At 44.9% G+C, this 25,432-nt stretch overlaps 12 protein-coding genes and 1 non-coding gene across 13 annotated transcripts; 7 read left to right on the top strand and 6 right to left on the bottom strand.

Moving 5' to 3' along the window:
* Window positions 1-48: 48 nt before the first annotated feature.
* On the bottom strand, window positions 49-2,907 carry PMR1 (Ca(2+)/Mn(2+)-transporting P-type ATPase PMR1; the record flags this gene model as incomplete). Its single annotated transcript, XM_022608337.1, has 1 exon — window positions 49-2,907. One exon carries the CDS (start codon window positions 2,905-2,907, stop codon window positions 49-51), a length of 2,859 nt encoding a protein of 952 aa, XP_022464844.1.
* A 1,213-nt stretch (window positions 2,908-4,120) lies between these two features.
* Window positions 4,121-4,193, top strand: KNAG0Etrna6K. Its single transcript has one exon. It is a non-coding gene; the product is annotated as a tRNA-Lys (tRNA).
* Window positions 4,194-4,509: 316 nt separating this feature from the next.
* On the top strand, window positions 4,510-4,989 carry GNA1 (glucosamine 6-phosphate N-acetyltransferase; the record flags this gene model as incomplete). Its single annotated transcript, XM_022608336.1, has 1 exon — window positions 4,510-4,989. One exon carries the CDS (start codon window positions 4,510-4,512, stop codon window positions 4,987-4,989), a length of 480 nt encoding a protein of 159 aa, XP_022464843.1.
* Window positions 4,990-5,074: 85 nt separating this feature from the next.
* On the bottom strand, window positions 5,075-5,308 carry SMX2 (mRNA splicing protein SMX2; the record flags this gene model as incomplete). The annotated part of the gene is made up of 1 exon (XM_022608335.1): window positions 5,075-5,308. One exon carries the CDS (start codon window positions 5,306-5,308, stop codon window positions 5,075-5,077), a length of 234 nt encoding a protein of 77 aa, XP_022464842.1.
* A 229-nt stretch (window positions 5,309-5,537) lies between these two features.
* On the bottom strand, window positions 5,538-7,037 carry GAT1 (Gat1p; the record flags this gene model as incomplete). Its single annotated transcript, XM_022608334.1, has 1 exon — window positions 5,538-7,037. The coding sequence occupies one exon, from the start codon at window positions 7,035-7,037 to the stop codon at window positions 5,538-5,540; it is 1,500 nt and encodes a 499-aa protein (XP_022464841.1).
* Window positions 7,038-8,015: 978 nt separating this feature from the next.
* Window positions 8,016-8,747, top strand: IES3 (Ies3p; the record flags this gene model as incomplete). Its single annotated transcript, XM_022608333.1, has 1 exon — window positions 8,016-8,747. The coding sequence occupies one exon, from the start codon at window positions 8,016-8,018 to the stop codon at window positions 8,745-8,747; it is 732 nt and encodes a 243-aa protein (XP_022464840.1).
* A 251-nt stretch (window positions 8,748-8,998) lies between these two features.
* Window positions 8,999-10,495, top strand: FRS2 (phenylalanine--tRNA ligase subunit alpha; the record flags this gene model as incomplete). Its single annotated transcript, XM_022608332.1, has 1 exon — window positions 8,999-10,495. The coding sequence occupies one exon, from the start codon at window positions 8,999-9,001 to the stop codon at window positions 10,493-10,495; it is 1,497 nt and encodes a 498-aa protein (XP_022464839.1).
* A 147-nt stretch (window positions 10,496-10,642) lies between these two features.
* KNAG0E03340 (uncharacterized protein) lies at window positions 10,643-11,716 on the bottom strand (the record flags this gene model as incomplete). The annotated part of the gene is made up of 1 exon (XM_022608331.1): window positions 10,643-11,716. The coding sequence occupies one exon, from the start codon at window positions 11,714-11,716 to the stop codon at window positions 10,643-10,645; it is 1,074 nt and encodes a 357-aa protein (XP_022464838.1).
* Window positions 11,717-12,588: 872 nt separating this feature from the next.
* BUD27 (prefoldin-like protein) lies at window positions 12,589-15,072 on the bottom strand (the record flags this gene model as incomplete). Its single annotated transcript, XM_022608330.1, has 1 exon — window positions 12,589-15,072. The coding sequence occupies one exon, from the start codon at window positions 15,070-15,072 to the stop codon at window positions 12,589-12,591; it is 2,484 nt and encodes an 827-aa protein (XP_022464837.1).
* A 554-nt stretch (window positions 15,073-15,626) lies between these two features.
* Window positions 15,627-18,110, top strand: EPL1 (Epl1p; the record flags this gene model as incomplete). Its single annotated transcript, XM_022608328.1, has 1 exon — window positions 15,627-18,110. One exon carries the CDS (start codon window positions 15,627-15,629, stop codon window positions 18,108-18,110), a length of 2,484 nt encoding a protein of 827 aa, XP_022464836.1.
* Window positions 18,111-18,585: 475 nt separating this feature from the next.
* On the top strand, window positions 18,586-21,666 carry BST1 (Bst1p; the record flags this gene model as incomplete). Its single annotated transcript, XM_022608327.1, has 1 exon — window positions 18,586-21,666. The coding sequence occupies one exon, from the start codon at window positions 18,586-18,588 to the stop codon at window positions 21,664-21,666; it is 3,081 nt and encodes a 1,026-aa protein (XP_022464835.1).
* Window positions 21,667-21,747: 81 nt separating this feature from the next.
* Window positions 21,748-23,103, bottom strand: STE2 (alpha-factor pheromone receptor STE2; the record flags this gene model as incomplete). The annotated part of the gene is made up of 1 exon (XM_022608326.1): window positions 21,748-23,103. The coding sequence occupies one exon, from the start codon at window positions 23,101-23,103 to the stop codon at window positions 21,748-21,750; it is 1,356 nt and encodes a 451-aa protein (XP_022464834.1).
* Window positions 23,104-23,875: 772 nt separating this feature from the next.
* Window positions 23,876-25,165, top strand: GYP8 (GTPase-activating protein GYP8; the record flags this gene model as incomplete). Its single annotated transcript, XM_022608325.1, has 1 exon — window positions 23,876-25,165. The coding sequence occupies one exon, from the start codon at window positions 23,876-23,878 to the stop codon at window positions 25,163-25,165; it is 1,290 nt and encodes a 429-aa protein (XP_022464833.1).
* Window positions 25,166-25,432: the final 267 nt, after the last annotated feature.

Genomic DNA, 25,432 nt, shown 5'->3' with positions numbered 1-25,432 from the left:
CTTTGGAAGAATAGACTCCATGCTGAAAAAAAATAATGAGTGGACGTTTCAAACATTAGAATAGTAAAGTGGCTCATCCTCCATTTTCTTCTTGAAAAAGTACTTTCTTAGCTCATCAACAATAAACACAGTACTGCTGACACACAATAAGAAAATCAGATCTCCTAGACTCAAGCGCTCAGTTTTGAACACACTTTGGAAGAATGGGATATAAATCGCACACATCTGACCCACCAGTGAAAGCCCCACGGCAAGGTTGAACATTTTGTTCGTGAAAAAACCAATTTCAAAGATAGATTTTGTAGAGTGTCTGCAAGCCAAAGCATTGAACATATCAAAGAAGACAAAACAGGTAAAGGTCATGGTAGTGTCTCTAGCGGTGACCTTCCCGTCCTCGGCCATTTCCTTAACAAAAACGTAAATGGTACCCAAAATAATGCATGCAGCTGTTCCAATCAATCTCTTCAACACTTCATGTGTTAAAATTTTTTCCGAACGACTTCTAGGCGGTTTCTTCATTACTTCATGGTCAACAGGTTCAACACCTAACGACTGCGCTGGAGGCCCGTCCATCAAAATATTGATCCACAGAATTTGCATTGCATTTAATGGATTAGGTAAGTTCAATGTGGTGGATAAGGCAACCAACGACAGAGCCGCAACAGATGTAGACAATTGGAAGGTCAAAAAGTTTTGAATGTTGCTGAAGATACCTTTGCCTTCCTCGATAGCAGTCAAAATGGTGCTGAAATCATCATCAGTCAAAACCATGTCAGATGCTTCTTTCGCCACATCTGTACCCATTCTTCCCATAGAAACACCGATATCAGCCAATTTTAGTGCAGGCGCATCGTTAACACCATCCCCGGTCATGGCGACAATGTCGCCTCTTTTTCTCAAAGCGCGGACAATGTTTAGTTTATGTTCAGGTGTAGCACGCGCAAATATATTAACGTGATCGATAACATTTGCCAATTGATCATCAGTCATTTCGTTCAGCTTATCACCAGATAAAACAGATAGTTTCGGGTCGATCACAGGAATACCGATTTGCCTGGCAATGTTGACTGCTGTATTGACAGAATCACCGGTAATCATGATTACATGAACGCCACCTTGTAGTAGCTGTTCGATAGCAGGTTTAACAGTCGGTCTTGGGGGGTCATTCATACCAATTAACCCACAGAAAGTCAGGTTCTCAACAGACTCTTCTTCTAACTTCTTGCTTTTCATAGAGTCATTCAATGTAGCCTTAGCAAAAGCTAAAACACGTAAACCATCTGATGCCAACGCATTAGCACATTCATTGATAGTGTTCCTATAAGCTTCCGTTAGTTTTTCTGGCTTTCCCTTTTCATTAAGGAAATGTGACGATTTTTTCAACACCTTTTCAAAAGCACCCTTGACATATATTGTACATTTTCCTTCCGCGTCTGACATATTAGCAGCCATGAACTTCCGCTTTGAGTTGAAAGAAAGTTCTTGAATCTTTTTAAGCGAGCTTCTAATATCTTGCATGCCAAACTTGGGTAACTGTTCCAAAAGTGCAATATCGGTAGGGTTACCCAAGTATTTTGCATGTTCCTCGGAAAATGATGCGTTATTACACAAGTTACCAACCTTCAGCGTTGCCTTAACATCTTCCGTCAAGTAGTTCTTTAAGCTACCACTTTTAGTTTTTTCCAAATTCAAAACGTTCAATTTATTAGACATGCTGCCAAGACACCATATCTTTGCCACAGTCATGTGGTTAGACGTCAAAGTACCAGTTTTATCGGAGCAAATAACATTCACACAACCCAAAGTCTCGACACTGGGTAATCTTCTGACAATAGCCTTACGCTTTGCCATTCTCAGAACACCAAGTGCCAGAGTTACGGTAACAATGATGGGTAAACCTTCTGGAATAGCTGCCACAGCCAAAGAGACGGATATCTGGAACATTTCAATCCATGGTCTGCCTTGGATAACACCAACCAAACAAATGAGACCGATAACCAAAAAACTACACAGAGACAAGTCCTTCCCCAATTTATCCATGGAATGTTGTAGCGGGGTCTTTGGCTTTTCAATATTGCTCATCATCTCAAAGACAGCACCAAACGAAGTGTTGCTCCCTGTTCCAACAACAATACCTTTACCATGACCCTCCTTGACTAGGGTACCCATATAAGCAATACATGTTCTGTCCGATATTGGCACAATACCATCTGAAAATGTTTCAGGTTTGATCAGCTTGGTGGACTTGTGGACTGGTTCATTTTCCCCTGTCAGGGAACTCTCGTCAATGGAGAGATCGACAGAGTCAATAATTCTTAGATCTGCGGGTATCCGATCACCTATTCTGAAATGTATCAAGTCCCCCGGCACAAGGCCAGATGCTAATGTATGAGACTCTTTCCCAAATCTAACTAAATGGCACTCTGCTGGCACCAATTTATTTAAAGCTTCCAAAGACTTCTCGGACTTATATTCTTGAACAAAACCGACAGAAACGACGATGAAAATGGCCAACGTGATACTCACAGCATCATCGAAGTTCCCCATAACGGCGGAAATAAAGGCAGACCCAATTAACAAAAGGATTAGTTTATCCTCTACAAAATTGGACAAAAATTTCTTCCACAACGGACCGTCCTCCTCAGCGACAACCTCGTTCTTTCCATATCGAGCGCCTCTATTGGCAAGGTCCTCCGCGGACTGCAACCCATTAACTGGATCTGTTTCTAACTGTGATAACGTCTCAGCAACGGACAACGTGCAAAATTCGAGGGACGCGTTTGGTTTAGAAAGTGCCTCTACGGCAGCTTCAGCGTTCAAAAACTCTTCCTCCTGTTGCAGAATCGGGTCTTCTGCACGGAACTCACCTTCCTTACTATGATAGCTATTGAAGGGATTATCCGCCATCTTCTTCGAACACTAACCTTCTCTTATAACTTTTATTGTGATAAGCCACTGCGGGATATGACGTTAGCAAAGGGTGTTTTGTTCAATTCTATCAAAGAAATACGTTCAGAAAGGAGAAAAACCAAGCTGAAAAAAGGACAGTTAACAGGAAAAACGAGCGAATGACCACTGAGAACACAGTCAGTTTCCCTCAATCGCTACCAAGTGTCCGGGAAGACGTTCGAAAGGTTTCAAAATTTTTGATCAACGATCGCATTTTTATTCTCTCGTTGTCATTTTTTTTTAGCTTCGGATTTCCATTCTTCGAAAAAATTGGAAGGAAAAAAATTGTTTTGACGCATCGAGAAACGACGGACGTCGCGTAAAGTGAGAGAGTACCTGAATATGACGTAGCGTGAGGGTGCCGGGACACCCATCGGCTACTGGATCGGACTATAGATTTCCCTCTGTAGAGACTACTAGTAAAAGTAGAAAGCTGAGAGTTTATGGACAATTTTGAAGGTTGATGGGCTATTTCTTTTTTCTTTGTTGCCTTATCACGTGAAGTGGCAGTGCAGACCCCATTAAGAACAATAAGTACAATACTCTGTTAGAACGGTACTCTTATTTTCTAATCTGGGTGAGTCGAAGAGGGTGTAGTACAGGTCTTATAGTGTTGATGCATTACTTCACAGATTTAACGGTTCTTTTTTGACTTTATGTTGGTTTGGGGAGAGCTTAATCCTTAAGGTTAGGAATTTGACAAACGGTTAAAATCTTAAAATGACAAGAGGTGGCAGTGAGAGAACATACACTCAAACGATTTATTTCAAGTGGTCCACACTTTTCCTTCAATTATTCATAGCATTCTTTTTGATTCTTGATTTAAAACTCTTAAAAACGTAGAGTACAGGCGATTGGTGTTTCTAAAATATCCAGCACGGTCTCAGTACGTTGTTTAGTATTGTTCACACCGTAGAACATTCAATCTTCTTTGTTCACCCCCATAAGTGATTAGTGAATCTAATGTTTATAACGGTGTTCTCGCTACTAACGCCCGAAGGAAGAAATAAGAATTACTAAATGCGCAACTCCCTTTGAAGAAACGTAAACCAAAAGACATACAAAAAAATGTAAAGTAAACCAGAGGATAATGGGATTTAATGTAAAACTCACATGGTAAAATCGTTAGCACTTAGTAAACAGTTGAATTTCAAAATTTCCAACAAGTTAAGCCTTGTTGGCGCAATCGGTAGCGCGTGTGACTCTTAATCACAAGGTTAGGGGTTCGAGCCCCCTACAGGGCTTACAATCAATTTTTTTTGGACAAGGTTACTCCTCATATTGAGGTCGTTGTTCTGATCTTTTTACCATTTGCTACATTCCCACAGCACAGTCGTAACGAAGTCCCTCTCTAATCCTCAGAGTCTGCAATCTCTTATGAAAGGTGAAATTTCTCATGTTTCCGGGTGACACCATTTTGACGCTCAGAAAATAATGAATACGGTTTAAACATCTAATCTAATCTGATCTGATCATACTTGTTTTAATTGCTGTCAAGATTTGACACCGTTCTTATCAGAAGATTGTAACCCAACACTAATTTTTTTTTCCTTCTCAATCATGTCTGGATTGCCCGATGGCTTCTATATTAGAGAGATTGAACTCCAAGATTATGAGGGTGTAAAATTGACATTGAAAAATTTGACAGTGGTCGAACCCTTAACCAAGCAGAGTTTTGAAAATGTGGTGACTTTCTGGAAGACACAACTGGTGAGAAACACTATAAAAACCTACAATGTGTACGTGATTGTTCATCTGGACAACGAGGGGCGCGAAGATGGTATAGCTGCCGTTGGAACCCTTTTCTTGGAACAGAAATTGATACACGGTGGCGGGCTTGTAGGCCACATTGAGGATATTTCTGTCAGTGAGAATTACCAGGGCAAGAGCTTGGGGAAACACCTTATCGCGCATCTCAGCAATGTGGGTCGGGATGCTGGTTGTTACAAAGTCATTCTTGACTGTGCAGAAAAGAACATTGGATTTTATGAGAAATGTGGATACAAGCGGGCAGCTATCGAGATGGATAAAAGATTTTAATATGCCTCTCTTTCTAAATTGTGCTCTATTAATATTATTACATAGGATGTACGTAGAAATGTACCTGCGGGACCATCCCCCCTTACTATACCACCGTCTCTAAAGACTCGATAGACACGATCGAGTTACCTCTGATGACAGTGGGTGACCCAAGAGGCGAAGTTTTCCCCTCCTCTTGAAGCAGTTCGACGGCATCATCGAGGACGACGTTCAAGAAGAGATCGAAACCGCGCATCGTACCGGCCACTTTCCTCGATCCGTTGATCTGGAGCACTACTTTTTTATCCATATACCTTTTCAATTCTGGAGTCGACACCATAATTTATGCGGTGGTGCTCTCGTTCAGTTAGTTCCCCTTTGTCTATCGGCCCCCCCTCCAGTTACATTCTTGCGTTTGCTTCCTGTCACTTGTAATAAAAAATTTTAATATATGGCGAAAAAAGAGATTTACAGAATATGCCTATAGTATTCCGCAATATCGATTAATTATTATGTAATTGTATATTAATGTGTTATTTATTTTACATTATAGATGTATCGTTCAGTAGTCACAGGTTCAGGTTCAACCAGTCGAGGTTCAGTTTCTCTTTACTCCCTACTTTCTTCACGCTGTAATTTTTCTTCGCGTTGAACTCGTTCCGCGCGGTGTTCCCGCCGTTGCCCTGGTTATTCGAGTTACGCTGTCTTTTCTTAATGACATCTGTCTTCAAGGACAGTGGCCTCATCACACCGTGCAACTTCAAGAAAAGACCACACGCATTACACAGCGAGTTACCCTCCGCGTCCTTCCTCCATAGGGGTGTGTTATGCGTCTGACAGTTTGAACACCGGATCTTATCCTGTGGTGGTGTGATCAGTCTCGCTGACGAGTTCTTCCTCTGTGTGGGCCTCTTCTTGACCGTTGGTGGCATAGGAGTTGTGCTTGCCGACAAGGGTGTCTGACGCGCCCTCATCAGTTCAGAGGTTGGTAGCGAGAACGTTATGTTCCCTTGTCCCGGCCCACCGTTTGTGGACAGAAACGACGAGAGATGTGCAGGGTGAAGATTGTTGTTATTGGCGTTACGGACCGCCGTGGGTTGCTGGTAGTGGTTCACGGAGGAGGAGAATTGCGGGATGTTGATGCTTGAAGTGTTGCGGAGGGTGTTTGTCGTTGCTGTGGACGATGTTGGCGACGAGGTATCGTTGTTGTACAGTGATGGGTCTGCTGATTCCGAGCGGTCCGCTGGGTCGCAGACCATGTTCGAAGAGTCCATGTCGTTTATATCGAGATCGAACTCCGTTTTGAATGTGATGTTGTCGTTGTCGATGAACATGCTGTTACCCTGGTGCGGGTCGTTCGGTATCGATGAGCTGAAGTACTCTGAATTATTGAAGCCAGTCAAGTCATTCATGTCGAGGTCTGCAGTTGCATGCGAGGACCCCAATTGTTGCTGTTTATCCGAGAAGGAGGGGCCGAAAGGTATTGAGCTGGACAACTCGCGTTCGTTGAACGACTGCAATGCGTCCTCGTGGTACGAATGGAATATAGAATGCTGTTTACTGTAGTTGTCCACCGGGTCAGTGTGCATTGTGGATATTGGTATCGCGTGAGCACCACCCACCTCTTCGGTCTCCACAGCATTCTCGTACTTTGCTGTCTGTAATTGAGAGGGCAGCAGAGCCAGCCGTGCCATACCGTCATCACTCACCACCCCTTCGTGAACACCAATCCGTCTTCTAACACCTTGAAGTCTCCAGGACATGTTCAAGATACGTTGACTCTCTGGTAAATTTTTCTTGGCTCTAGTGTACAGTTTCCAGATATCCACCGAGTCATCTATATTTGGGTACGCGGTGCAAGTGCCAGACGAGGCACGAGATGAATCTGGCAGGATATTGGTAGTGACCAACGAGTCATCCAATTTCACGAAAGCATCCAGCACTTTCCTGTTACTCTCAGCAGGGACAGCCCCATCCCCTGGCCCGCCACCGGGCATTGCCACTGTGGTCGCTGTTGTTGGCTGTGCATGGTCTTGAAAGTACTTCAAGCTATACGAGAGAGCAGACATGACCATATTGCCGAATAAATATGTTCGCACACGTGGCTCGAGAAACTACCGCAAGAAAGAGCGACGTGAACACATAACTTATAGTCCATGCGTCTGTAGGAATAGCACGTCTCGACTTATATAACACCGTTTCCAGGACGGGCGAGCCCAGTCCAGTCACCGCACCGAGAGAGAGAGAGCGATCAAATCGATCTTTTACACAGAGACCTGCAGTCCTCGACGTCTTCTGCTTCTCCTGGGCACAGGTATGCCGGCCCTGCGGTGTTCTACACGCACCGTGCCCGTCCTCTGACGCTTTTCCTTCGGAATAACACAAACAACAATTGCATAGTTAAAACACCGAAGCTTGGCACAGTAGCAGCCGCAGCATCCTCGCTCTGCGTCTGTTTCCGACTTCTCTCGAGACTCGTCTACTCGCCCGCTTATCGTCCAATCAGGAGCGAGCGATGCCGAGTGCGGAGTGCGTTTTCTGCCGAGAGCGAGGCGCACACAGTTTACAGTTTTCCATATCTTATCTGTGGGTTTGCCGCATCGGGAAATGGGCACAACAGTGCTGTGCGTCACTCCCCCCCCCCCCCCCGTGGACCAATCAGACGGCAGCGGCACTGATAAGCGACGGAGGGGGGCCAGCTCGGGGCTCACCGGGCCGCGATCGGCCTTTCCCAAAGAGGGACACTCTTAGCGGGACGGGGGGGTTTCGTCGGTGGTGATGCTCTACTCGGGGGCGGGGTAATGCTGTTAATTTCCGTCGGGGGTGATAATAATGTGCTTTCCCTTCTTGGAACGTGTCGTTTTGCACGGGACGGCGAGAGTTTCTTCTATACGTGGGCGAGTGGGAGCAGAGGGAGAAACGCAGATGGGGGCCAAGAGTGAGAAGACAAGAGACTAAGTGCGTCGCCATCACTCCCCAGTTACACACACACGTTAACAGACTCAAGATAAAAAAAACCAGGAGACCGAGTCGCAGAACACCGAACAATGCCGTCACGTCAGAGTATAGATTCCGATTACAATGCGCTGTTCGAGAGGGACGAACAGTTGCAACATTCTGCCAATGCGTTGTCAGTGTATAGACAGGATCATAGACGCAATGGTGGGAGTGGGACGAGGGGGTCCGGGTCGTTGTCAAGCATCAAAAGACACATTGTAAACGTCGATGGTGTCACGAAATTGAATTACGAGATGATTAAGAATACACCAGGGAATTTCGTGCTTAGGGATGACGCGGCAACACCCATCGATGAGGAGGATGACCCCTCGGAGGAAATTCAGTTCGCTGAATTAGACGCCATCAAGACCAAATGCTACAAAAGCGCACTGTACGCCATGAACGACGAATACTTGAGATCATTGGAGACGGGGGCGATGTCTAGACACCACACTGCAAAGAGTAGTACCCACACAACGCCCTTATCCCCAGAGGAACAAGTAGAATGCCTATATGAGATACAAAAAAACTTGATCCACGACTACCGCAAAGTTTGCCAAGAGGAGAAGAAATGGTTTGTGCTGAAGGAACTACTACTTGATGCAAACCTGGAATTGGATCTGTTCAGCGAACAAGAGAGAGTACCGTCAAACAAAGCACAAGAGCCGTACAGGATAACAAAGATAAACCTCGGAACGATCAACCCTCCAAATAACAACACACTTTCGGCGATCAATGCCCTCAGCTTCCATAGAAAGAGGAAGCTAGACACGGAGAGGTGAGTGAGCGCAGTGTTCAAGGCCCCCCCTCCCCCCAATCTCACTGCGGACTCTCGCGATGACTGTATCCCATCGGGCCCAATTTTCGGGTAACAGCTGCTCTCTGGGAAAATTTTTTTGGAAAATTGCGTCGCTCAAAGAATAATTTTATTCTTCACAAATCTCGACTGGACTCGTAATTGAACTGGGTTCACATTTTACCTTTGGGGTTGGTCTCTGTGAACAATAACCTCTCAGCAAACGCCGCGGCAAAGATGTCCGATTTCCAGATTGAGATACTGCACAAATTGAACGACTTGGGTGAAATCAAGTCCACTTTGGCGACTTTCCCAGACAAATCATCGCAGGATGTCTTGTCCGCATTGAGCTCACTACAGGCGCATAACAAGCTGGAATTTAAGAGATCTGAGGCGATTTACTACGAGTTGAGCAAAGAGGGTGAGGATATTGCCGCGAACGGATCCCACGAGATCAAGCTAGTCGAATTGATCAACCAGTTCGGGAAGTTGGAAATCAAAGACGTCATGACCAAGTTGGGGAAGGACGGGAAGTTGGGACAAGCGAGAGCCTTCAAAAATGGGTGGATTGTGAAGACTCCAGGTAACGAATTGGAACTGAGTGAGAAGGCAAAGACTGCGACGTTGCTCGACGACACGAAGGAGCTTTTGGTCAAAATTTCGAAGGACTCCAATACAGAACTCGACAGTAAGACAATTGCTGATTTGAAAAAGAGGAAGCTGATCAACCCAAAGAAGGTCACCGATTTCAGTGTCGTGAAGGGTGCCGAGTTCTCCACAGACCTAGTCAAAGCGGCCACGGATTTGACCTCTGACATGATCGCATCTGGTACTTACAAAGACTTGAAATTCAAACCTTACAACTTCAACTCGCAAGGTGTCCCACCCCAATCCGGTGCTTTGCACCCATTGAGCAAAGTGAGAGAGGAGTTCAGACAGATTTTTTTTTCGATGGGATTCACAGAGATGCCCACGAACCAGTACGTTGAAACTGGTTTCTGGAATTTCGATACTTTATACGTTCCTCAACAACATCCTGCCCGTGACCTCCAAGACACTTTCTACATCAAGGACCCGCTGACGGGTGACTTGCCAAGCGATAAAACGTACATGGACAACATCAAAGCTGTTCACGAACAAGGTAAGTTTGATTCCATCGGGTACCGTTACAACTGGAAGGCGGAAGAGTGTCAAAAATTGGTCCTGAGAACACACACCACGGCAGTCTCCGCTAGAATGCTACACGAATTGGCCAAGGATCCAAAGCCAACGAGACTGTTCTCCATTGACCGTGTTTTTCGTAACGAGGCGGTCGACGCTACACATTTGGCCGAGTTCCACCAAGTGGAAGGTGTGTTGGCCGACTACAACATCACCCTTGGTGACTTGATCAAGTTCATGGAAGAGTTCTTTGCCAAGATGGGTGTCACGGGATTGAGATTCAAACCCACATATAACCCATACACTGAACCATCCATGGAGATCTTCTCATGGCACGAAGGGTTGGGCAAGTGGGTCGAGATCGGTAACTCCGGTATGTTCAGACCTGAAATGTTGGAAAGTATGGGTCTCCCAAGAGACCTGAGAGTGCTGGGCTGGGGGTTGTCCCTGGAGAGACCCACCATGATCAAATACAAAGTTCAAAACATTAGAGAATTACTGGGCCACAAAGTCTCTCTAGACTTCATCGAAACCAACCCAGCTGCCCGGTTAGATGAATTGTTGTACGAATAGATGGAGATCTGTAGAGACCTTTTAATGTGTAAAGCGCGCCCCACCGTAATATATCTCCCCCCCCCCAATATAGAATACAAGTAAACAAAAGAACGAATCAAAAGAATTATACAATTTTCTATTAAATGTAGAAGTATAGAGAGGGTGTTACGAGGTTCCATTTTTCTCGAAATTTATCTTCATATCTTTAATCCTGAAGGGCACGCCCCTATAGAAGGAGCTGAGACTCTTACCCATGCACTCGGTGTACGTCTCCAATGTCGAAATGCACTCTCGCAAAGTGAGCCCGTCGCTGAGCCCTTCCTCGATCGCCATCCATATTTTCTTCCTTCTGTTGATCTGTCTCGAGAAATTTTTATCCTTGTTCCTCCAGGAGGATCCGAATTTAGCCTCCAGCTGTCGTATGGACATTTTCCTTCTTTGAATCAGTTTCATATCTAGCTCTATCTCCCCTGCCTCCTTTAGTTTGTTGCAATTCATTAAGAAAGTCATCAGGAACTCCTGTGACCACTCACTTGGCACCTTCGCGTACTCGTCCCATAGTTGGTCAATGGACTCCGGCCATTTGATGAGGATCACACCACAATTGTTCAATTTGGAGCAGGGTTCCTCATCCACAAGGCTCGGACTCCTCGAGACTGCCGATTCGGGGGTAACAGGCGCGCTCTGCTGTAACGTGGTACCGTTCACTGTCGCGTGGCTTGCGTACACCCTTGCCGCATCCCTTTCTGCGGGCGAGTCTCTGTGTTGGGTGTCTGTATCCAGAAGGTTGTTCAAAACAGTGAGGAAATTTGATGTCAGTGGGTATGAATTGTTGTCCTCGATGGGTCCCTCCGGCTGATAACTGTCGACTGGTCTAACGAGGATATCGTCCACTCGATCTATAAGCCTTATGAATTCACTCTTCATGTCTGACAAGTCGCTGAGGATGGACTGGTAGTTCTCCGAACTGTTCTGCACATCGTCCTGGTACGCTGGGTCCAAGAAATCGAACCTGTCTGCTTCGTTACGGTAGGTAAGTAAGTGCGTGTAGTACACTTCCTCGTTTCTTGAGAAATCGAACCCTTCATCTGGGGTGATGTTCCCAGATTTAGCTATGAAATCGGTGCTGTAGTATTGATCCGCATTGAAACCATCGAAGAGCGGGGTATATTTTTGGGCGATTTCATTAGTGTCCTCCAGCGAGTACGCTGTTGTTTCGTTAGCCACGTCGAGATTCATGTCGGTCGAGAGTCGTTGCTACCGTGCAAGAAAGAATTCACTTTATTGTGCATCGCAAACATAAGATATAGATCTACGATAACCTTTTATGCATATATATATATATATATATATATATATATATATATATACTACTCTCTCCAGGACACCCGAAAAGAAAAACCGCAGAGGTATATTTGAGTCACTTGAGAAAGAAATAGATAAACACACACACTTACCCATAGGGAGGTGCAGCCACGGGAAAGGCCGCGAAATATCACCTTCAGCTACTATCTAACTCAAGTGTTTTGGAGAGTGTGTGTATGTGTATGTGTTTGAGTGCAGAATGTAAGTCCGGAAGCACGGTCTGTTCCCTCAGATACTCCCCGTATCAAGAAAACGCACACGTTGGGGGGGGGGGAGTACCGCTTGCAATGATGGTAGCACGTTCCATATACACCTTTTTTTTTCTAGTGGTGTGCTCTTCGGTTTGTCATGTTTTCTTCGGCATATTTTGTGACATTTCAACAAGCAACAGCCACAGCGATGGCCCGTGGTGGGGGGGTAAAGCGGGCACCCGCTATACATTGGCACACCTTCCTGTTCCCGATGATAACTCCGTCCAAACCCGCTGTGGCACACACACACACACACACTTGATAACAATACTGGGGTGTGCTTACGTGTGCGTGCACGTATCTTGGTTCCGATACGGCAGGTGAGGTAAGGATGCAGCGGCGTATCGTGATAGTGGAGACGCCATACGTATCTCGGGCCGAGGGTTGCCGAGCGGTGCCGAGGGTGTGTGGGTTGCTCACCTGATACGGTAAAAGTCCGCCAGGGGGACCGGGGCGTGCGCGTGTCTGATAGCGCCGCACGCACTCTCCGGGTGTTCAGCCACGTTGGCGCGCCCTGAACTTGCTCTCGCGGAGCGGGTTCCCGTGCTCGTCGATGGGCTCGAGTTCGCGGTCCGCTGCCGAGGCGCCCTCGAGGGCCCCCCTGGTGCGCAGGATCCGTTCACGAAGCCGGTGGTACTCGAGGGACACGGACTCGTGCAGCTTACCACTGCTCAGAGCGTAGTCGTCGTCGTCGTCGGCATTGCCGTAGTCGTCCGGGATATCTCGCTCCACGATCTCCGCAGTCATGGCGGGGCCCTCGTCGTCCTCATCCCCGTCGTCTGCTGTTGCACCACGTGCAGTGGTGGCATCGCTGACTTGGAACTCGGCGATCTGGTCCTTCAACACCTCCACCTCCGCGTTGTAATCCTTGAAATCCTCCAGTTTCTCTAAGAGCGTCCCCGGGTCGTCGTCTAGGTCGTCGTCGTACAGACCAAGACGGTACGCCTGTGCCATACCGTCAATTCCATCCTCCCCACTGGCCAATCGGCTGTAGTCCACCGAGGCTACGGGCAGGTCGGCGTTTTCTTTAGCGGGTGCCGGTGCCGATGATACTTGCAGCTCTGCGGGGATCCCGGATCCAAGACTTGGCGTCCCTGTAACACCGGATTGCCCGTCGTCGGTGTTGGCTTCCTCCTCTGGAGGTACCAGTTGCTCCAACATGTCCGGTGTGATCTTCCGCTGGATCTCGGACTTCCGTCGCTTGGGTGGCCCGCGTAACGAGTTCAGTTGCTTACCCTCAAAGGAGACCTTGCGGGGTGGCTGCTTCGCTGGTGCGGGCGGGGATGCGGGGCGTTCCACGATATCAGATACTACAGGTTCATTTGCCTTTGGTGTCGGTGCTGGTGTCTCTGTTGTGGAGCTTCTATCCTTCTTGAACCGCGACACACGTTTCTTCTTGGGCGTTTGTTCCTGTTCCTGTGACTGCTCTACACCTGTCTCTTCGGACCCCCCACGGGACTGCTCGTATTTGCTATGTATGTCATCGGGACGCTTGACACCAAGCATTGATGCAAACAGGTCGCTGTCGAACTCCCCGAGGCTCGGGTTGTGCGTGTCGTCAGTCATCTCAGCCGCGTCGACACCAACAAGCCCGGAAAAGTACCGTGACATCGCCCCAACAGTGTACATCTGTCTGCTATTCTCTGCTTTCCAGTTCTCCACCTCATGCACACCAAGTTCTTTCGCAAACAGAACGTGCTTCTTCCCTTTCCCCTTCTTCGGCTCGTCGCTCTTCTTCAAGATAGAACCTTGTTGAGGCTTACTCTCAGAGGACTTCTTCAGTGGTTTCACAGGGATGACTTGTTTTACCTCCTCTTCTATGACCTCTGGTTCTCTTTCAGGAACCACCTCTTTGTTCTTGGCGGCGCGTAACTGGGCAATCTGTTCCATAAACGATGTGCGCGCTGAAGCACCAGGAACAACCATAAAGCCGCGGTCATCTTCATCTTCATCGTCATCGTCATCGTCGTCGTCATTGTATTGACCCATGTTATCAAACTGTTCATAGTCATAGTTGATATCTTCAGGATCGATTGAACCGTCTTCCAGTTCGTCCTCTTTATCCATCATTTCTACCAAATCGGCAAATGTGTACAGTGAATCAGTGTCGATTTTATTCCCTGTGCTGACATCGGGCAAAAGTTTACCTTTCAAGTTCTGTTCAAATGCGTTGTCAGAGGTTCCCGCTGGAGTCAAACTCGAGGCGTCCTCGTCGCCGGCATTAGAACCCTTATCCATAATTTTGTTTTTCGCTATGTTTGACGCCGCGGGTGTCACAGAACTGCTTATGATGTTCCCATCATCGTCCAGTTCCTCTCTTATCTCCATAGAGAGTGGCTCTTCGGAATCTTCGTTTGACGCACTTCCCAATTCGCCACCATCCTGCCGTTTCTGCAATTCAACAAGGTTCCCCAGCGTCTGTTCTGCCTCCTTCACCTTCTCATCAAAACTCTCAATAGCCTCTGCCATCAGAGACAGTTTATCAGTCACGAACGCTTTCACCTCTTCAACAGTCCTCTCCACATAGTACTCGTACCCGATATTCAAATAAACTTTCCTTTCCGCTGGAGATATAATAACGTCACCCAGATTCAACGCCCTCGCATTGACCTCTCCCTCCACATCATCACCTGCTGCGAACCGGCTGTCAAATGCGACTAACTCGTGCCTGATCCGATCGTAGTGGTCAAGTTGCTCTTCCAGAAAGCTCTTCTTACTGCGGAAACTCTCCAAACTTCTCTCCACTGAACCGCGCAAAAAGTCTAGTTGAGCATCCATCCCCAATGCGATCAATTGCCCGGAAACACCAGCGGTAAACCAACCCACCGGAGATCCTGGGGTGGGAACTACCTCATCGCTCATCGGGCCCCAAAAAAATAGAACAAGAAGAAAGTGAAAAATTTTGATCCCGGAGTCACGTGCCAGAAAAAAATAACAAAAACGTGACCTGTATCGTATAAAGCGACACCACCACCGCATTTCCCCTTTGGGAAATGAAAAAAATAGAACAGAGGACGTAAAGACGGGTAACACTTTTTCCGTTTTTTTCGCCCGTTCCCGTTCCCGCTGCTGCGTTCCTTTCCGTGGTTCTTAAACTGTGTCCGGGAACACACCAAACAAACAGAGCAAGAAAGACAGCTTCGCGTCTGTTTCACGGTTAACTGGCCGTACTGCAGAGGGACGTGCCGGAACTCCCAACTACACACACTTTGGAGAAAGTACCCGCTAGGTGGCTGACCCGTCAGAAGAAGACCCCCATCCCCATCCCCATCCCAGTCTTCTCCTACTCCTACGCCACTGTCTCTCCGCCCCCAAAAAAGAGGAAAGAGAGAAAATTTTCGTTTTGACGTCCGGACAGAACCCCCCACGATTTTGTATTTTGTGGTAGGGTATATTTGGCTGCCTTTTTTTTTTTTAATTAGCTAAGAGCCGGACAAGCTAAGGAGTCGTTAGAGCATAGGGCATAGAAGGGGGATTTTATTCAGGATTTTTAACTGTTACAGTACTCCCCCCACGTTCTGGAGTTTTAGATAATGCCCACGCCGAAGGGCAGTGCTGGTCTCGGAGAAAATGGTGTCGTTAATGGCAGTACGAGCGTGAATACGCGGTCGCGGCATCGCAAGATCTCGGTGAAGCAGCGGTTGCGCATTTATAAGCCCGCGGACTTGAAGCATTTGGATCAGGAGGAGCTGAAGCAGCGCGAAGTGGTGGACGTGATAGAGACCGGTGTGGAGAAGAGTGAGGAGAAAGAGGTTCATTTGCATAGGATTTTGACTGCGGCGTCTAACCATGTCATCACCGCTGACAAAAAGCAGCAGAAGAACTATATCCCAACGCCGAGTGCGTCCGCCAAATGGAGCGAGTTTCATAAGTTTTACCAGGGGAAGTTTGTAGAGCCGACAACATACATTAAGTTCTCAGCGACAGTCGAGGATTGTGTCGGTGCTCGTTACAACATCGACGAGAACGACAAGACGTACCTTGATACAGTGGTAAACGCGGACGGTGAGGTGAAATTGACGGAGGACGAGTTCGAGTTGCTTTGTACCGCATTTGAAAACGCAATCCATGAACGACAGCCGTTTTTGTCCATGGACCCGTCAAGCATACTAACTTTTGAAGAGATACGCCCGACACTCAACAAGATCAACGTGGACGATTCCGGGTTAAGGACCGCCCTCGCAGAGGAAGTAGGGTTTGAGAAGGGTCAGAGGTTTGTGACACAGTTTGATCCAGCCAACACGGATGAGATAAAACCGTTGTTGGATTTGATAGAGACTCATGGAGCGCAGATTTACGAGTATTGGAAGGGCAGGAAGATCGAGGCCAACGGCGGGGAAATTTTCCCTCAGTTGAAATTCGAACGACCTGGTGAAAAGGAGGAAGTGGACCCTTACGTTTGTTTCAGGAGAAGAGAAGTGAGACACCCAAGAAAGACAAGGAGACTTGATGTGGTGAACAGTCAAAAACTGAGACTACTTCATAGAGAACTGCGACGCGCAAAGGAACTGGCCCTACTCGTGGCTAAACGCGAAAACGACCAAATGAAACTGTTACAAACGGAGACCAAGATCTTGGAAGACAGATGTAGAATCAAGAAACTGAAAAGAAGCTTGAATATAAGCGGCGATGACGATGATCTCGTAAACCATAAAAGGAAGCGGGCTGCTTTGGTCACATTGGAAAAGCTTAGACAGATGGAGGAAGAAGAGGAAGCCAAACGAGCCGCTGCAGCCGCTGCAGCCGCCGCTGCAATGTCAGACTCCACAGCAACTGCTGCATCACTGAAGAGGGTCGGGAAGAATAAAATCACCAAGAAACAGTTGGAACAACTGACCAAGTCTGGAGAAAAGCTCACAAAACAACAAATACAGCAACTACGGGCACAAGCAGGTTCTCCTCCAGTAAAGGTAAAGGCACAATTACAGCCTTCACCACAACCTTCGATTACATCTCATGTCTACGTGAAATTACCGTCTTCAAAGGTTCCGGATGTTATACTCGAGGATGTGGACAACTTACTTTCCAATAAGGAGAAAAACGCCCGGAAATTCGTCCAGGAAAAGATGGAAAAACGGCGCTTGGAAGATGGACATCTTTTCTTCAACCTTACAGACAACCCGTTCAACCCTGTGTTTGATATCAGCTTACCCCAAAACATGTCGACCGCTGAGGCGCCGTTCTCATCCATTGCGTCATCAAAATTCGAAATTGACCGCTCTTACTATGTTAACCATCTCGAAGATTACTTGAAAGGTACGACTGATGATATATCGGTCTTCAACCAAAATGGAGAGAAAGTTAACAGCAGCCACAACAAACTAAAAAAAGTAGAACTCTACGACCCTTTTCAGGCACGCAACGAGATACATTCCAGAGAGTATCCGGTTAAGTTCAGAAGGCGTATTGGTCGTTCGAAGTTACAATATATCGACCGCAAACCAAACGTTAGCACCATCAATGATACTGATTCTGCACTGAACGAATTTGTAAACTTCGATGCTATAGAGGAAGAATCCAACATGTCGGCAAATGACATCATAGATGTTTATGACTCCAAAACGGACGAATTAACAAGACTTTACGATCAGTGGAAATACGATTCCCCGAAGAATGAGTACGGCATCAAATTTTCTAATGAACCTGCCAGACTAAACCAAATTTCCAATGAGACCCAGGTGATTCGATTTGGTACTATGCTAGGTACTAAGTCTTACGAACAATTGAGAAAGGCTACAATGAAGTACCGCCGAGAGTATATCAATAAATTGAAACAGCAGAAAATAACGGCTCAAAAATTGCAACAGCAACAGCAACAGCAACAACGGCAGCAACAACAGCAACAGCAACAGCAGCAGCAGTCACAACCGGGAGCCAATGATACTAATGGCCAGATAAACAGGAATTCGACTCCAAGGCAATCGTCGAAGTCTCCGAAAGTGAAAGATACAGCAGTTAAAAATGAATCAACGCCTTCAAAACAGACAAACCATATCACGCAAAAAAACACGTCATAAACCCGGACACACCGTCATTGTATTAATAACCTCCTTCAACTTAGCATCAGCGAACTTTCCATGCAGGTTTGCATTTTTTTTTTCTGATCTCCCGAGAAGCATCTCTTTTCTGATCAATTTGCTGCAATATAAAATTGCACAAATATCTTGTATTATTATCCACGTTACTTTTTTTTTACCTTCAGACTTCATTGCAAGTACATATATATATCATCGGTATATACTATAGAGACAATATCATCATCATTATAGCATCAAGCGTTTTGTATTTGTAAAGAGGAAAAAATGAAACCGACCGTCCTCCTCCCAATCCTCCCAATCCTTTTTAACAAAAAAATATAGACCGAGGAAAAAAATAATGCGGTAAAAAGAAACTCGGTCTTGTTGGTGAAGAATCGTGAAATCCAGGTCGCAAGTCCAACGGCTTGCCGATCACAGTAGTTGAAGAAGCGGCTAGCGCTCCCCCTGGTACTTCATGGATAAAGCATTCCGAACGGGTGCAGCCCTTGTAAAAAGGCTTCTACCGAGAAAACGGAAAGAAGGTCCTAGATCATCAAGTTACAAAACCACGACGCAGGATGACCAGGACGGCAATTACAACCGAACGTTTACCTACGTGTCCTTTGTTGGTATATTTATGTCTCTACTGCTTTTGTTGACGGCGTTCTTGATGAAGTATGAAGGGGCCGATTCTTCCCAATGCACACCAGTTTGGATGTACCCATCGTACGCAAAGATCGAGGGATTTGATACAAAGTATACTCCACTAGCACAAAAATACCACCTTTATTTGTATAGAGAACAGGATTTGGATAAAGTACCACTGGAAAGCAACGAAATACAGCTGGATGGGATTCCTGTTCTTTTTATTCCAGGAAATGCTGGTAGCTTTAAACAAGGTAGATCAATTGCATCCGAAGCTGCTAACATTTATTTCAAGTCTAAAGGCATCTTGGAAAATCAAGTTAATACGAGAAACTTAGATTTTTTTATTGCCGACTTCAATGAAGATTTCACCGCATTCCACGGGAAGACTTTGATGGATCAAGCTGAGTACCTGAACGATGCTGTTCGCTACATTTTATCTCTGTACGAGGAATCGTATCACTATGAGATGGTTCTTCCTCAGTCGGTCATATTGCTAGGCCATTCAATGGGTGGAATCGTGGCGCGAACCATGTTGGCGTTAGAAAATCATCTCCCAGGTTCAGTCTATTCCATATATACCCTTTCTTCACCCCATGCAGCCTCCCCTGTCACATTTGATGGCGATATCTTGAAAATATATGGCGCAACTGATAAATATTGGCGGGCACAGCTAGGAGAGGAAGATTCGTTTTTTTCCAGAAACGTTTCTTTAGTGTCAATCACGGGTGGTATTAGCGATGAGATTCTACCCGCAGATTATGCTACTGTAGCAGACCTCATCCCACCTGAAAATGGGTTTTCCACATTTACCACCACCATTCCGTCAGTATGGACGCCAATCGACCACCTTGCAATCGTCTGGTGCGAGCAGTTAAGACATGTGATTGCAAAACTACTTTTGGAGTCGGTTGATTCAAACACTTCTTCAAAGGTGAAACCCTTATCAGAAAGGATATCACTTGCTAAGAAACACTTACTCTCAGGCTTCGAAGACTACGCGACAGAAGAGGGCAATGTGCGGCGTCCGGAAGAGTCTAGTCACAACACAGATACTACATACAGCAGCGGAGTCCAGTTTGTTGGTGAAAACGAAACACTGGTTATTGAATCAACAAACTACGACACAATCCAAAGATTCATCCGGATGGATATTTCAAAAGTGGATAGAGACAACGACGCCTTGAAGTTCACTTTGCTGACTTCTGTGGAAAAGCCTGAGGTTTTATTCTGTCAAAATTTTGCGCGGCTTGGTTCCAGCGCAAACGTCAAATGCGTCAATGCCAAAAATGATATCAACACTGTCCCCAGATCCACCAAAGATGAATTCTATCCTGCAGACTCGTCTTGGGGAAAGGACCAAACTCCATTTAAAATGCTTCATTTCAGTGGCCAAGACTTGCGAGATTACGATTTTATCATCATAAAGAAACCGAAAAGGAACATTCTTGGTGACAATGGTTGGCTGACCGCTACCGTATCATTCAAAAACCCAGACGATGTTGTTTTGGACACACCTTTACTTCTATCCCTGCGGTCCAGAAAGCTTGCCGTCCCCTCTCAAGAAAATTTTGTTTCTCAGACCTGGATATTTCCAAATTTGTGGAATTCACTAGTCTCCTATAGACTAACAATTTTTGCAAAGGATACGGACGGATCTGATAATTTGTTCGAGCCGTTTATCAGACAAGCAACTTTCGAGCCTTTTGAGACCAAGTGGCACATCAACGTTGCACAGAATAAAAAGGTTGACATCAGTATGCACAACGTTTCGCCGTACATCCCAATTGACGAGACACAGTCGCGGCATCTGTCTTTGAATATAATAGTTCCACCAAACATGGATATATCCCTGAAGTTGAAGGTAAACGTTTTTTTGACTTTGAAACTGTTGTTTATCAGGTACAGACTAGCGATTCCCGCTTTCTTGGCTGTCTTTGTTTCTTTAGTGTTGGGTTTCCAGTTTAACTACTATAGGAAGTCTGCAAACTTTATCAGCTTTCCAGATGCATTGGGGAAAATACTGAAAAGTTACGGGGTTGTTATGCTCATTGTCTTGTTTTTGATGAGTCCCATTACGAACAACAAGTTGGTTCAAAAGATTTTTTCACTGATAGATCCAGTGGGCTTGAATAAACCATTTCTATTAGAGGAGTATCACATTTACAACAATTATTACTATTTGGGAATCAGAGATATTTTCACATCATGGATTGGTCCACTCTTCGGGGTAATGACAGTTGGAGCGTTGTTCACCCTCTGTAAACTGATTGATTTTGTCGCTTATCTAATTGGACAGCTATCCGAGTATATCTACAAAGACACAAATGAGAAAGAAACCTTACCGACTTGGTCTGGGCGTGATATTAACGTTCAAGTGTTTGACAAAAAACGAATTCTAACTTGTATCATGCTACTGGTAGCTGTGGTTTTCTATGTGCCTTACCAGCTCATATTTATGATAACTGTTTTGATCCAGCTTGGAACGTGCGTAAGAATTGCGTATTTGGAAAAACACTCGGTTTCAACTGGTAATGAAACTATAAGGAAAAGACAGAGCAACTTGATAAACTATAACATATCCATATTGTTGCTGCTGACAGTTGTAGCCATAATCGATACTCCTATTGTTGTTGTATTTTTACATGACCTGGCAATCAGATGGGAGTCCACCTTCAATTCTCACCACAACATATTTGCAGTATTGCCCATTCTACTATTAGTTACCGCCAACTCGAAGTTTAAAATCCCCACTTTTTCTGGTTTTGTCGACTCGTACATCATTACAGGGTTGTTCTTCTACTTGTCATTTTTCTCTACAATTTATGGTGTCCGGAACCTATTTTGGATTCATCACTTAGTCAACATAATATGTGGCTGGCTGTTCTATGGTGTCTTTACAAACCAGTGAAGTTGATACCTTTTTTCTTTATATTATAGAAATAGTATATATAAGATTTTATTAACACTCACGATCTTCATTAAGTTGCAATTATATTCTAGTTTGGTCGCTTACCGGGCTTTCATCAAGCCAGAATTTTCTTGCTTCCATGTCTGCTTCTGTATTTGGTGTCGATAATCGAAATGAACCATCTACCTCGCCGCTTTCTTGTAGTTCCAGTTTCTTCACTAATCCTTTCGTTGTGTTTCTTTTGTCGCTCTTTTCCTTCGACAGTGACGAGGATATCTCATAGAACGGATCTTTTGGTACTTCAGAACTGTCGGTATCACTGTGTTTTGAGTTAATTGAATACTCCTCCTCTATATCACCAGTCTTCTCTTTTCGATATAGGTGGCGGAATCGCGTCTGATAATCCTTCATGCTCTCTTTTGCGGTGGTTGGGGTTGACTTTAAGCTCTGAGTAAGGTAGCTTCTAGAACTGTTGGGATAGAACCCACTTGCCGTGGAGTTAAAATCATTTCCCAAAGTACTTGCATTCGACGCTGTGTTGGAGGAATGGGCCCAGATAGATGATAATGGTAAAGAAAGAACAACCAATAACGTCGAAACAGTCACCAAGACATCAGTTCCACTTGTCGAAAGAGCGTAGGCAAGAATAGTTAATATGGAAGGAATAATCAAAGAGTGACCGGACATAATGAGTAAAATATGGAAACTGTCAAATTGTTTCAGGCCTAAAAACCTCCGTGACCTTATGGCTAAGAACAGTTTCACAACTAGGATGAAGGTCATAAAATTGATGGATGAAGCAAACAGAATATTTGCAATGTTGTAGAATCTAGGGCCCCGAATTAATTGATTATCGTACAATTCGATAATGATCATTATAACCGAAGCAAGGTAGACAGCCACAGTTGTCAACCCAATCCCAACCGAGAGTAAAAACAGGCTATACCCAACCTTTTTAAAGCTATCACCCGAAAACATAACTCTAACCTGGAAAACTAGAGACAGCTCTATAGAAGCAACCAAGAAGACTTTGAATAGATCCGCCGCTGCCGTGATGTGTCTGTCGTAGTTCGTGAGTTTTTGGCTAAACCCTGTCAGAGAGTATGCTAAAGAGTTCGAGTACGAAAACAGATACTTGAAGTATAATGCGGATTGTATGAAGGTGAACAGCAGTGATATCTGATTCAAGATAAATATGGGCGTTTTCCTTTTATCTGATACCAGCCACATCACAGCAAAGGTTACAATAACCGCTCCACAGCAGACTCCATATGCAATTGACTCTCTTGCAGTTTTATTGATTATTGACTGTACCTCATAGAATGTTGCCGTATCATTACCGTATATTGTGAGATACCCTAAGGTGCTATTCAGTATGTTATAGGTTGGATCGAATGCCAATGAAATTGGTTGCAGAGGAAGACCATCAGAATCCATTGTTGGTTTTTAGATTGTTGCTTGTTATGAAAGAGGGAGTAGTTTGATACCTTGATAGCGAAGTTACCATTGTTATATAACACTTTTTTCTGATATACCAACTGTCAGATAAATGCCATGATATTGGTGTTTCATGTAATTACCGCATTGGGATAATTACATGTTTCTGAGTAGATATGTGCCTCAAAGAAGGTGGTTCAAGATGTTCGTTGAGGTTGAAGGAGTGCGTAGGGTTGGGACGCTTCACCACGTAGAAAACGCAATAGGAAAGGTCGTTCTGATTAGGAATATATTTGCCATAATGTCTTCATTGAAAACATGTTTCAGATCAGAATTTCGATGAGAAGCTTAACAACACTGTGTGATAGAATCGAGCCCACCATGTAAGCTATCCATATTCTGTCCCATTAATTCCAAAGTAAGACCAGTAACCACAATATATTCGCTTAAAATAGAATTGCGAAGTAGATGAGCTATGACCAGGCTTTGTTTTATAGCGAGTAATGATCAACCATTATTGAGAAGCAACACTTTGATCCTCCCAAGTAAAGCAAACAGCAAACCCCGGCTGAGTTTCTTCTTGAAGATGCTCATTTACCAGGCCCAAGTGTCACATTTTACCTTTTCAACATGCCTCCCTTAAAATACCTGTAGTTTGATTATAGTTTATGTATACTCTCTTTTTTTCTTGTAGAATTAGATATTTCAACTGTGCCTCTTAATCAGCTCTATTGGAATAGCTTTGCTGTTAGAACAACACTTTCAGGAGGTAATGACCAAGCGTCTTGGTGCGTCTGAGCAACACAATGATGATACTGGCCCTGCTGGTTTCGAACAAAGCTCGGTTATGATAAATAACGAACAATACAAGAAGCTGAAATGTAAAGTAATCGATGTGATGCTGAAGACAAAGGACGTGGTAACACTCTCCATGCTTGGAGGGACGAACCTTGGATTTGTGGACGCTACACACAGACGCTTGTCTTGGTCGCTCCTACTCTCCAAACAATTTAAACGCGATGCTGCGCATGAAACAATTGCAGAACATCCAGATGAAAATCAAGTCAAATTGGACTGTGCCAGATCATTTGGAACTGTAGCGGATGAAAATTGGAGAACTCGTTTACAGATGTTTCAAGAGACGCTGATATGTCGACTTCTGAGAAGAAACCATAAACTGCGATACTACCAAGGTTACCACGATATAGTTTCTATATTTGTTAATGTCTTTGTAGATCGTGAGAATATCGACAGCAACGATCATAATACCTTATTAGCTTGTTTGGAAGCGTTTACTTTACTATACTTACGTGATTTCATGATGGATTCTTTGCATTTTGCCATTGACCAAATTAGATTAATACCAAGTATCGTAAAATTACAAGACAAAGGGTTGGTGGACACTCTCAAATTGGATAACCTGGAGCCATTTTATGCTATCTCATCTATTTTAACAGTATTTTCCCATAATTTCAAACCAAAGGAACTGGACAATTCCCTAATTTTTAGCATATTTGACTTTGTTATAAGCTCACAATCGATGCTTGTTCCGTTAGTAATGTACTCAAAGTTTATTTTGAAGAACAAAGATAGACTGCTCAAGGAAACGAACCATAACTCTGAGAACTTTCTCAACAACACCGATCTAATCCATGCTGTGCTCCAACGATGCCTTTCTATTTCCAACGAGGGCCCCGATCCTCAATGGACAAGTATTTTAAACGAAACAAGAGTGGATTACAAGTCGGGACGTTTCCTGTTGCCTAAATTGGCATCTCTAGTAAACGAATACAGCCCACTTATAACAACCGCAAGCCATAGCTGTTTCAATAGCGGTCCAAGGGTAAGATATTATACGGAGACCGTAAATGGTCTGCTTGACAAGGCGATTGAATTGAACGGGGTCCGCAAACACTTAGAGACGACGGCGGATGTTGACAAGCTATACAGACAACATAGCGTACTCTTTAAGTTATTTCCGAAGGTAAATGATATGCCGTTGGCCGTCAAGGCATCTCTTGTTCTCTTGGTAGTGTCACTAATTTACCAATTACAAGAGTGATTTCAAAAAAGATAATAACCTCAAAGGATTCACACATTTTACAGAAGGGAACAAACTGTTAGACTGCAACCGTTTCAAGTTTTTCGCTTCACTTCCACTATTTAGTCATCATCAATCGACAATCTATCATGTGATTAAATGATTCTTTCGTTAAGTGAAAAATTCCGTTACAGAAGGATTCTGGCGTGCTCGTCCTCGAGGGGTTCCTGTGAACCTTGGTCAATTGAATCATTCCAAGGACGTATCCCAGGCTGTTGACAACTATCA

This window comes from Huiozyma naganishii, chromosome 5 (genome assembly GCF_000348985.1).
Source record: "Huiozyma naganishii CBS 8797 chromosome 5, complete genome".
NCBI classification, from domain to species: Eukaryota; Fungi; Ascomycota; class Saccharomycetes; order Saccharomycetales; family Saccharomycetaceae; genus Huiozyma; species Huiozyma naganishii.
Note: the sequence above shows the minus strand (reverse complement) of the source record. Positions and strands in the feature narration are given on the sequence as shown.